This window comes from Salmo trutta, chromosome 13 (genome assembly GCF_901001165.1).
Source record: "Salmo trutta chromosome 13, fSalTru1.1, whole genome shotgun sequence".
NCBI classification, from domain to species: Eukaryota; Metazoa; Chordata; class Actinopteri; order Salmoniformes; family Salmonidae; genus Salmo; species Salmo trutta.
In genome coordinates this window covers 52,937,654-52,950,393 of record NC_042969.1, presented here as the reverse complement: position 1 = coordinate 52,950,393, position 12,740 = coordinate 52,937,654, and the positions used below count along the sequence as shown (strand labels likewise).

At 40.9% G+C, this 12,740-nt stretch overlaps 2 protein-coding genes across 2 annotated transcripts; both read right to left on the bottom strand.

The window, feature by feature from the left end:
- Positions 1–5,956: 5,956 nt before the first annotated feature.
- Positions 5,957–7,551, bottom strand: LOC115205996 (cell division cycle-associated protein 4-like). Its single transcript, XM_029772491.1, has 2 exons — positions 7,154–7,551; positions 5,957–6,897 (listed from the first exon to the last, which is right to left on the bottom strand). Exon 2 carries the CDS (start codon positions 6,866–6,868, stop codon positions 6,056–6,058), a length of 813 nt encoding a protein of 270 aa, XP_029628351.1. The 5' UTR covers positions 6,869–6,897; positions 7,154–7,551; the 3' UTR covers positions 5,957–6,055.
- A 1,095-nt stretch (positions 7,552–8,646) lies between these two features.
- On the bottom strand, positions 8,647–11,679 carry LOC115205994 (flavin reductase (NADPH)). The gene is made up of 5 exons (XM_029772489.1): positions 11,476–11,679; positions 10,501–10,662; positions 10,026–10,115; positions 9,790–9,921; positions 8,647–9,283 (listed from the first exon to the last, which is right to left on the bottom strand). Exons 1-5 carry the CDS (start codon positions 11,558–11,560, stop codon positions 9,129–9,131), a joined length of 624 nt encoding a protein of 207 aa, XP_029628349.1. The 5' UTR covers positions 11,561–11,679; the 3' UTR covers positions 8,647–9,128.
- Between the last annotated feature and the right edge of the window lie 1,061 nt (positions 11,680–12,740).

The following is a 12,740-nucleotide window of genomic DNA, read 5'->3' as shown; positions in this document are numbered from 1 at the left end:
AATTGGCCCCGCGTTGTCCGGGTTGAGGGAGGGTTTGGCCGGCAGGGTTATCCTTGTCCCATCACGCACTAGCGACTCCTGTGGCGGGCCAGGCGCAGTGCATGCTGACACGGTCGCCAGGTGTACGGTGTTTCCTCCAACACATTTGTGTGGCTGGCTTCCGGGTTAAGTGGGCATTGTCAAAAAGCAGTGCGGCTTGGTTGGGTCGTGTTTAGGAGGATGCACGGCTCTCGACCTTCGCCTCTCCCGAGTCCGTACGGGAGTTGCAGCGATGAGACAAGACTGTAAGTACCAATTGGATATCATGAAATTGGGGAGAAAATTTGTAGAAAATAAGTGATTTTAGGTTATTACATTATTGATGAAAAACATTTACCCACTTTGTAATGTAATAATCAACCAGGCACCCAGTGTCACAAACTCTGCTGGCCGGTTACTGCATAGCAACCTAGCGGTGCCGAAAGCCTATATTAAATTACGATTGCCAGAACGGCCAAACCACATTTTGTACGTTTTGGCGTCAAATTAGTTTACTATGATCAACTTCGATCCCCACGGTGAATTATTTTAAAGTTTGCTACAAATTGAGATATTTAATAAAACAGTGATCCATTCTGACTACTACACTGAACAAAAATATAAATGTAATATGTAACGTGTTGAAATAAAAGATCCCAGAAATGTTCCATATGCACAAAGTGTATTTCTCTCAAATTTTGTGAACAAATGTTTGCTTTTAAAATATATAACCTTTATTTAACTAGGCAAGTCAGTTAAGAACACATTTTTATTTACAATGACGGCCTACCAAGAGGCAAAAAGGCCTCCTGTGGGGACGGGGGCAGGAATTCAAAATAAAAATGTAGGTCAAAACACACATCACGACAAGAGACACCACAACACTACATTAAAAGAGACCTAAGGCAACAACAGCATGGCAGAAACATGACAACAACACGGTAGCAGCACAACATGATACAGCACAAACATAATACAATCATTGTTGGGCACAGACAACAGCAAAAAGGTAGAGACAACAATACATCACACGAAGCAGCAACAGCCATACATGTTAGTGTGCATGTCTCCTTTGTCAAAATAATCCATCAACCTGACAGGTGTGGCATAACAAGAGGCTGATTAAACAGCATGATCATTACACAGGTGCACCCTGTGATGGGGACAATAAAAAGACACTAAAATGTTTAGTTTTATCACACAACACAATGCTACAGATGTCTCAAGTTTTGAAGGAGCATGCAATTGGCATGCTGATTGCAGGAATGTACACCAGAGCTGTTGCCAGATAATTTAATGTTCATTTCTCTAACATAAGCCGCTTCCAATGTAATTTTAGAGAATTTGGGTCCAACCGGCATGTCAACGTTGTGAACAGAATACCCCATGGTGGTGGTGAGATTATGGTATGGGCAGGTATAATCTATGAAAAACTAACACAATTGCATTTTAACAATGGACATTTGAATGCACAGAGATACTGTGACGAGATCCTGAGCACCATTGTCGAGCCATTCATCCACTACCATCCCGTCATGTTTTAGCATGATAATAGACAGCCCCATTGTCGCAAGGATCGATACACAATTCCTGAAAGCTGAAAATGTCCCAGTACTTCCACGGCCTGCATACTCACCAGACATGTCACACATTGAGCATGTTTGAGAGGATTGACGTGTACAACAGCGTGTTCCAGTTCTCGCCAATATCCAGAGACTTCACACAGCCATTTTTAGAGTGGGACAACATTCCACAGGTCACAATCAACAGCCTCAACTCTATGCGAAGGAAATGTTTCGTGCTGCATAAAGCAAATGGTGGTCACACCAGATACTCACTGGTTTTCTGATCCACGCACCTACTTTTTTAAAGGTATCTGCAGTGGTGTAAAGTACTTAAATCCAAATACTTTTGGGGTAACTGTACTTTACTTATTATATTTTGACTACTTTTACTTCACTACATTCCTAAAGAAAATACTGTACTTTTTACTCCATACATTTTCCCTGACAACCAAAAGTATTCGTTACATTTTGAATGCTTAGCAGGCAGGAAAATGGTTAAACACATGTTCATCCGTACTGCCTCTGGCCTGGCGGACTCACTAAACACAAATGCATATTTTGTAAATAATGTCCGTACATTTCAAAAACAAGAAATTGGTGCGGTCTGCTTTGCTTAATATAAGGAATTGATTTAAATTGACTGATTTCCTTATATGAACTGTAACTTAGTCAAATATTTGAAATTGTTGCATGTTGCGTTTGTTTTTGTTCAGTATACGTTTTCCGTCACACAAGACCACGTGCTAACACAGTTCAATCACTGGCCGGCAGGCTATGAGGAAGTTTGCACCCTCATACCATAAACATTAAAGAAAAATGTCACCCAAAACCACTCATTCCTTTAATTTACAGTTAAATAACACATATGTGAGAGAAAAAAGTGTGAACAAATGTTTCATTTTGGCATCATAATAAGGTTGGTAGCAACATGGAAAATCGTTGTGGAAATCTGTTGCAGCTCAAGTCGACTACAAAGTTCACAATGCAATGCTTGCTCTATGGGCTGGCTACACACAATAATACCAAAGACAATATCACCATGTACAGTAGCTACTTAGCTGTAAAATCGCCTAAACAAACTGCACTATCAATTTAGGAGTCTACAGTCTCACCATGTTCAACCTGCAGATCGATGAGCCTCACAGAGTGGAGTCTGACATTCGCAACGGCAGATATACTTTTGAGGAGATGGGAATAATAAGGCAATGGTCCACGCGGTGCATGCTGGGCTATTATTATGGGACAAGAAGCGCTCTCCTTCAAGGGGTGAATGGGAGTCAATTGGGTGCTAGCTCAAAAAGTCAACATTAGCATGAATTTCGTCAACAAGATGTACAATATTACTAATATTTTCCATGATATGAGCTATTTAACTTGCTATATGTAATACTGTATAGCTTTGGAATCGTGACATTAAGTACTGTCGAGGAAGATAGCCGTTTCTCGACTCATACCTGACATTGAGAAGAGATTGTGTGACGCTGCATAACAACGTGAACGAGATTGGTTGACAGTCTGCTGGGTGGGGCGTTAAACGTCCAATTCATTACCCAATGAGATTCCATCTCCTTCTTTCTCTGGGCCCATTCACCAATATGGCACGCTTGAAATTCAAATTATTTCGGCTTTATGAGCAATCAGGAGTTTTCCATAGGAATACTTAGATGTCGTCAGCGCTATCCCTATCTATTGGTTTTAATGTCTGCAATCAATGCATAATGTAATAATGATTACATTACGCGCAAAAACGCTATCACGTTATGCGTTCAGTATATTTATTGGCCATTTATTACATTATAAATACAAAAGTTATTACATTAGCAGCGATTACATTATTGGCAGTTAATACATTATCAGTTGCTACAAACTTATTAAACTTTTCACATGCACTTTAACAATTCAACAGCACATGATCCAGCTGCACTTGCATTGTTCTGATTTTCAGAATTTATGCTACGTCAACAGGCATAAATTAGACAGTGCACTTACATGTCTTTTATTGTAAAATGTCAGCATAATTTGCTTTTTCAGGGCATTAAGCCAAAATACATTATATAAACAAGAATATAAAACAATCCAATTGTGGAACATAAAGATTACATATTTAGCTGAACATTTAACTATGATGTTTCTATAAATAACTCCTTTGAACCATTTCTGACACTGGTTAGACATTTTCTTTCATAATGCAATCCTTAATGATGAAACTAACACATCTGTTTGGGATATTACAACAACCAAGTTACTGCAAGCAAACACTATTTTCCCCCTTAGACATCATTGCACACACACAACAGAACCAAATCGAGGAATTCCTCTATATTACCTCCAGCTGTTATAACTGGATATTGAACTACTGGTAAGCACCATGACATTTCACAGCCAGTAACTCAGGTTAAAGTAATATTTGTATTTCCTAATGGCTGAAGCACAGCTCAATATGTAGCCTAATTATGCATACTGGTTAGGCAAAGTAGACTACTACTAAAGAACATACTGACAAATACAATGCAGTATTATTGTAGTTCAGATGTACTTTTGTGATATTGAAGGATGTGAGAATGTGTTCAACATTAACCCGCGACTTACTAGAGTAAGACCAATGAAAGGGATTTCTTCACAGAAGACATTTCCCCCCCAGGTTAGTTTTTTTTTTCATATTTAAAAACTGTCATCTATCTTCCCTTCAATAGATGCCAGAGGCATATAATGGTATTCCAAAATTCCAACTGAGTCAATCCTACCCACTAATTAATTTATTGGACATCAATCTGAACTGCTTTGCTATTAGGAACATCTTACAATATAATCTCTTGATATAGCTAGTCATAAGGGATATTACATTTAACATTTAAAAACACCACTAATAGAAAAAGTAGGCTGGTCTCTCATTCAGCCTTTTCTTCTTTTGTATAGAAACAGCGCATTTCAGTCATTAAACCATGTGATCAACTGGACAGAGTAAACACTACATTTCAACGTCTTGTTCTCTTAAAACCTGTTTGGGATAGGGGGCAGTATTGAGAATTTTGGAAAAAATATGTGCCCATTTTTAACTGCCTCCTACACCAACTCAGAAGCTAGAATATGCATATTATTGTTCAGGTTTGGATAGAAAACACTCTGAATTTTCTAAAACTGTTTGAATGGTGTCTGTGAGTATAACAGAACTCCTATGGCAGGCAAAAACCTGACAAGGTTTCATGCAGGAAGTACCCTGTCTGACAAGGAGTCGTGCGTCTTGCATCTGTTTATTGAAAAGTAAGGATCTTAGCTGTAACGTGACAATTCCCAGGGCTCCGATAGGCTCTCAGAACCCGGGAAATACCTGAAGGTTGACGAGGATCGCCTTTGGTAAGTGGCGGATCAGAGGACCTTTGAATGAGGCGCGTGCACGATTCGCTCCTGAGGAGAAATTTAATTCGGCTGTTTAGGCTCAATGCATATTCCCGGTCGGAATATTATCGCTTTTCTACGAGATAAATGGCATAAAAATTGGTTTTAAACAGCGGTTGACATGCTTCGAAGTACGGTAATGGAATATTTAGAAATTTTTTGTCACGCCAATGCGCCATGCGCGAGACCGTGATGTAGCATTCTGATAGTGTCTAGAACTCACGAACAAAACGTCGCTGTTTGGATATAACGATGGATTATTTGGGACCAAACCAACATTTGTTATTGAAGTAGAAGTCCTGGCAGTGTATTCTGACGAAGAACAAGCAAGGTAAGAACAATTTTCTTATAGGAAATGTGATTTTGGTGGAGGCTGACCTGGGTGGGTGTCTAAATAGCTAGCCCTGTGATGCCGGGCTATGTACTTAGATTATTGCAAAATGTGCTTCATCCGAAAAGCTATTTTAAAATCGGACATATCGAGTGCATAGAGGAGTAATGTATCTATAATTCTTAAAATAATTGTTATGCTTTTTGTGAACGTTTATCGTGAGTAATTTAGCAAACTGTTAGTAAATTCCCCGGAAGTTTGCGGGGGTTATGCTTTTTCTGAACGTCACATGCTAATGTAAAAAGCTGTTTTTTGATATAAATATGAACTTGATTGAAAAGACATGCATGTATTGTATAACACAATGTCCTAGGTGTGTCATCTGATGAAGATCATAAAAGGTTAGTGCTGCATTTAGCTGTGGTTTGGGTTTATGTGACATGATATGCTAGCTTGAAAAATGGGTGTCTGATTATTTCTGGCTGGGCACTCTGCTGACATAATCTAATGTTTTGCTTTCGTTGTAAAGCCTTTTTGAAATCGGACAGTGGGGTTAGATTAACGAGATTCTTGTCTTTAAATAGCTGTAAAATAGTCATATGTTTGAGAAATTGAAGTAATAGTATTTCTAACGATTAAAAAATCGCGCCACTGGATTTCAGTGGCTGTTACGTAGGTGGGACGAGTTCATCCCACATGCGCCAGAGAGGTTAATAATGTAATATTTTCCTCAAAGTTCTGGTGATCAAGACTCTACCAGTATTTCCATGATGTGCTCCAGCTCATTCAGGTCCCTGAAGCTCTGGTTGAGGGAGAAGGGAGAGGGCGAAGTGGACGGAACGGAGGACAGAGAGGGTAAGTACTTAAGCAGCTCGTCACTGGCTGCAGCAGAGAGTGCACGGACCCCCATCTCCCTGTCAAACACAGACGTGTCAATGTCATGGAAAAGTTCATCCAGTTTCACATCCTGCAGGTAGCTGGAATGCATGACCTCCTCCACACTACCAAAAGCCACCCCCTCTGAGGTTCTAGAACCCTCAGGGCGCCACTCAGAACTCCAGTGCCATGTGGGGGCCTGTTTGAACCCCAGGTCTCCAGGTAGGTTCTCAATGGACATGAAAGGTGTCCTCTGAGGTGCCTGAGGCCCTGCCCCTCCATCAACAGCCAAGTCTAGTTCTTTCAGGATGGAGAAGACAGCAGCTGACAGGGAGAAGTCACTCTCTGAGGACATCCAGACCTCCTCCATGTCCTCGACACTGTTTACCACACCCAGACCTGACTCCCAGTGGATGCAGGGGTTAGATGGGACCATGGGTGGCACAGGTCCTGCCAGGTTAACTAACCCAGATGGAGGCTTGTTTTCTATGTGTATCTGCCGCAGGGTGTTGGCTATCAACACAGAGCGGCGCAAACTAGGCTCCACCAGTGCCTTCCCGCGGTGGTACTTGTCGAGGGAGATGCCCAGCACCGACTGCCGCTGGCTCTCCCAATTGGCGCTACGCATGCCCCCCACGACATCATCGTGGAGTTTGCGCTTCTGTCCCTTGGATATCATCATCCTCCTCGACCAAAGGTAGTTACTGTTAGCTTGAGGGAGAACACAAAACTTGATAAGAATCTTTAAAGATCACATCACGTTACATGGTGAGTTGACTGCAGTTTGTGGGATAATAATTAGCTAGTAATATTGCTATGTCCCGGTGATAATTGACTAGTAAATAAATGACTAGATAGCTAACGTTAGTACAGTAGCTAACGTTGGTTAGCTAGGTAACTTAGCTAGCTAATAGCTTTCTCTCCACTTCCTAACGTTACTTTGTCGAAATTTGACAAAACAACAAACCTGTCGTGCGCAACTGTTCTTCTGGCTCCAGGTATCTTTTCAATATAGAAATGTAAAGAATGCTGTTAGCTCCAAATATATTTGTTTGCCTAGCTCGCCAACTCGGTACAAAATCCACCGGCAAACTAAAACGTGAACTTGTTCCCGCCCGAGATTTAAGTTTCACCAGAGGAAAAGGCGAGAGGTTTGACTCTCGCCAAAATCAAGTCAAGGAAAGAAGTGAACAATTCTTCATTAGTTCTTAATTTTCTCGAAATCTAAAAGCACTCCCTAGATTCGAGCCAATATCTTAAGTAGTTGAACATATTATTACTCCAATCTCGTGACAAACTGAAACGTTTTTATTTTCGTCAAACAACTTTTGCCTGTGATTTGTCGCGAGACGACCGTTAGACCCGATAACGTGTTTCTACGCATGAGTTTAGCTAGCCAACGTCGTCATACGTTCATCTACAATGGTGCGTTCGTAAATTGCCTCCAGTGTTGCAGAGTGTGCTCAGGTCGTTCGTAAATTCAGAGCGTTGTCAATCTTTGGGTTCTTTCGTAAATTCACTTTGGCGATCAGTGCACTCTCGTCTGAGTGTGCCAGAGCGCAGAATAACTGATGAATTCAGACAAGCGTGCTCTGAAATCGGAGTAGATAGCCAAAATTAATTTACGAACGCACCCCAAGTTTGATCATCGATTTCTATTGGAGGAGCAGTTTTAGCTTCTCTTCATACCGTATTCTTTCCCCTGCGTGCTGGAAATAGTGACAAGCGGCGAGTTACATGAGTGCATTACATCAATCACTAGGGCCTACATAAGAGTAAAAAATACATATTTAAGGCAAATTACTAATGCATGTGAATCGGATAACATTTCTCAAATAATACTAAATTAAAATAAGTCCTGTATTTGAAGTTTAAAAAAAACATGAGTTTATGATAAGCAAGCAACTTTCTTTGGGTTTACAGTAGGCTGGCCTATTTTGACAAAGCCAGCTATGGACTGTCACGAGCTACATTGCTCAACAAGTTACTGAATGCTTTGCATACCCATGATACTGTGATATTAGGCTACACAAGTCATTGCATGCCTACCTGTTTGTCTCTATATTCAAGCAGAAAGCTTCTAAAAATGTTGTCTCAATCACCAAATTAGAAATTCAAACTTGTCAGAATTGCAGTAGATAACGGAAATGTCGTCTATGGTGTTGACAGTGGTGGGATAGTCCCAGCAGTCTCTAAGCTTTTGTTTGAAGTGTTCACAGAGGGGTTTGTGTACGTGACACTTCTAGATATCGGAAATAGTGACACTGTATGTGAGTGTACTACTGCCTCTGCCAAGAAGACTTTGAGACCTTCATGGCACAGGTCAGGTGCCAGTTAACCCATAACCACAGTTATTGTTTCAAGCTCCATTTCAGCTGTTCACCCTCAATAGCAACATAGTTCCAGCAAATACCTCTGATAAACATTGTTGACATGTTTTTCTAGAGAGAGTGACACAAAGACTGGCAACCCTTTATTTCAAAAGCAAGCTATAAAATGATGACATATGATATGATTCTTAGGAATATATACATTTGTAGTCTACATTTGTTGGCAGAGCACATGATCAGGCTACAAGTAGGCCTAGGCTATCAATAACACATAGGCCTAATTGCTGACTCACTTTGCACTCATACTGTACAGTCAACATTAAATTGCTATTAGGAAGAAAATAAATATTTGAACGATATAGGTCTGCACAAAGTCTGAGACCCACACACAACTACAAAGATGATCAACATATTACGTTTTTCCTACATTATAATATCCATTGTCAAGATAATGAAAATAATTACAAAACATTAGGAAAAGCCAAAGCTGCCATTTCTTTCAAGCAAGAACGATTGGCCTGTAGAAATAGGATCTAAGTTGCGGTGTCTGATAGGCCAGCTGTGGTAACTGCTTCATGGAAACAGAAGGAGGAGAGCTCTGTCTTGTTAGGGTTAACTGTACTCCCCGCAAACCCCAACGGTCTTCCTGTCCCAGTCAGAGATGGACAAGCACTTGATGAAGAAGTGTCCCAGGTCATATTTGGAAATGACGCGCCCTTTCAGCATGTTCTCTGTCACTGTGTACTTCTCAGTCAAAGGGAAGTTATCTGTTGGGAATAGCAGTGCATTTATATTTAGCAGTTTAATATAAGGCACCTAATATTATTAGATATTCAGAAAATGTTTACTCAATATGTTATAATGTTTAATATTATTTGAATAAAAAGCATGAGCTGGAGCACCCCCAGAGAACATTATTTAATATACAGGTGCTGACCAACGGCGAATAAACTGTAAACTATATAAAAAATAAATAAAAAATTGCGTGTGCGACTCCATTTATTTTGATATCAGTTGAATAACACTAATCCATCCAGTACATACCCACTGGGCACACACTTTGAATCAACGTTTTCCCCACATAATTTCAATATAATTACATTGAACCAATGTGGACTAGACGTTGAATTTACATCTGTGCCCAGTGGGTTAGAGTGTGAGGAAGGATGTTAGGCCTATCATGTCATTACTGGAATCACTTACAGTATGCGTCTATGGTAGTACAGTATTACATTTCTACTGATTCAGGAAATGAGGAAGGGCGATGACTAACCGTCGATGTGAGGGGGCATGACAGCCACAAAATTCAGCCCTGACTCCTTCAGCACCATGTACATCCTATCATGGTCCTCCGTGACCGGCAGGAGCCTGGCTGGCACTTTAGACCGGTCCCATAGGAGGAAGGCTGTGAAGCAGAGGGGGGACGATATAAGGATATGGTTTCTTTATGGTGGCTTATTGGACGTTGGAAAGATGCTGTAACCCTGACTGTCCAAGATTCCTATGTACCTGACATGCAGCCAACTACTTTGCGGATCCCCCGAGCTTTCATGGCGTCTAGGATGTTTCTGGTTCCTTCTGACATCACTGTTGTGGGACCTGTGGGTTACAACTGAAACATGAACATACTGACCAATATCCTGGCCTAAGCAACCCCTAGTGCAGTTAGTTACTGCAACACACCCTGAATATTATTTTCAAAACATATTTTACCTTAGAGTAGAAAACAATATGTTTTAATGAGACTCCTGAACACTTCCATTTAGATTTTCACTTCAAGATTGATTTCAGTTTGTATAAAGGGAAAGGGGGGATACCTAGTCAGTTGTACAACTGAATGCCTTCAACTGAAATGTGTCTTCTGCATTTAACCCAACCCCTATAACATATCTGTTATAACTTGGTTTTATTCACACGACTGCACATATGTTTTTACTAACTTAACATTCCTATAACTTACTAATGAAAGATTGCCTAAACTTACTGAGGTCACTCCTGGTGCCTAGAATGATGATAACAGCATCCTGACCCTGCATGGTCTTCTTCACATCCTCCTTATTGAGGACATCTCCCACCACCACCCTGCAGGCTTTGTGTTCTGCAGGCAGCCTGGCAGGATCCCTCACCAGCACTGTCACATTGTAACCTGTGGACAATGATGAACAAAGAAGCATTGTGAATTTATTGACTCATCTTATCACTTACCACTGATTCAGAGAAATTTGAGTCTGATGGGAATATGAGTGGAATATGTAATGCAGGCAACTAGTTCATTTTTGATGAATCGATCTCAATTCTAGAGCACGGCCATGGATCGAATTGATGAGGCCATCCCAGTGTTATGGATAAGCACGATAAGCAGACAGCGGACTTTATCACGTATCTGCCGTGCACTCCAATGCACTCACCACAATCATGAGTCAGCAGAACCCTATAACGACTTGCATGACTCAACACTTTTGTCTCGTGATCTCAGAGCAAGGAAACGAAAACGCTTGGGAATCAAATAAGCCAAATTATATCTGCTTCTTTTAGCACGTTTGCTACATGTGATTGAGTGTGCATTTCATAAATATCATTGACAACTGGGTTACATTATTAGGCTATTAATTTAAAACGATGTAATTAATAGCATAGATCAGATTGGAATGGAATATAAAATAAAGCACAATATAGAATACCTGTTTTTTCCCAGATGAAGGCTGTGACAAATAGCCCAGATGACCATTGATACTTCCAATTAAACTAGCATAGCATATGTTAATTACAGATGTCTGCTGTCCTATAGCATTGCATAGAAAACGTTCAGCATAGTTTAGAAACATGGCAAAACACTCTGATCACCTTTGGACTAGTCTACACAGCAAATGCTATATGAGGGATTGTGTAAATAACATATCATTAACCTATCATCTCCTACAATCATTTGTAAATTATGTCATTTAGAAACGTTGCCTACCCGCTGCAACAGCCAGTGGTAAGGTCACCAGTCCCGTCATTCCCGTGGCCCCAAATATTGCAACATTCTTGATCGATTCTGACATAATAACAGATTGAGAAAATATCACTGGTCACAGAAGAATGTTACAATTTCTTGCTTCGTTGATCGTGTGCAACAATATCCGAAAACACACATGCAAAATGAACCTCTTTGACACTTTGGGAAACGCCCCTTTTAGATAAACAAAAAAGGCTCACTTCCGCAACAGATCCTCCCATTCCCATCAATTAAAGGAAAACGCACACTGTCACAACAGGGCTACATTGTGCAGGAGTCCTGCTTTTTTTGTGAATTTCAAAACTTTATTGTCAGTTGATCTATCCAGATCAACCATAGCGCAGGGTTGATTTTCATGGCAAGATATATTCCTTTTAGAGAATTTCAAGTCATGTATTCTGTTTTCGTTCTCTGTCTGGAGATCCAAAGTTCTGAAAGGTTGGCATTTCCCAAAAATATGTCGAGTGCCACGCCCTGATCTGTTTCACCTGTCCCTGTTTCACCTGTTTCACCTGTCTCCATTCCCTCCAGGTGTCGCTTATTTTCCCCAGTATATTTATCCCTGTGTTTCCTGTCTCTCTGTGCCAGTTTGTTTTGGATGTTTCCAAGACAACCAGCGGGTTTCCGTTCTCCTGCTTTTTGCATTTCTCCTTTTTGTAGTCCTCCTGGTTTTGACCCTTGTCTGTTTCTGGACTTTGTACCTGCCTGCCTGACCATTCTGCCTGACTTGACCATGAGCCTGTCTGCCACTCTGTACCTCCTGGACTCTGATCTGGTTTTGACCTTTTACCTGTCCATGACCATTCTCTTGCCTACTCCTTTTGGATTAATAAACATTGTAAGACTCCAACCATCTGCCTCCTGTGTCTGTATTTGGGTCTCGCCTTGTGTCATGATAAGGAGATCAAATTGCAGGCCTAGTCCTAGTAACTTCTTGCCAAATCACCTTCATTGCACTTCAACCAACCCCACCTCGCGACATCCATCCGGTTAAGGCACCAATGTGACTGACAGGGATTCGAACTGCCTCCTGTGTTCCACATTGTGAGCTACAAGAATGTGGTAGCCCACTGACCTAAATCCTGCAGGAATTAGTTTGGGGAGGTGCTATTGTAACAGAGTTAAGAACGTGCCGTAAACTCACTCCACATCTAGCTTGAGATGTCGCCGATGAAGCTATCCAATTGGTACCTTTTGTTTAGCTCATGTGTGTTGTGAAGCAGAGG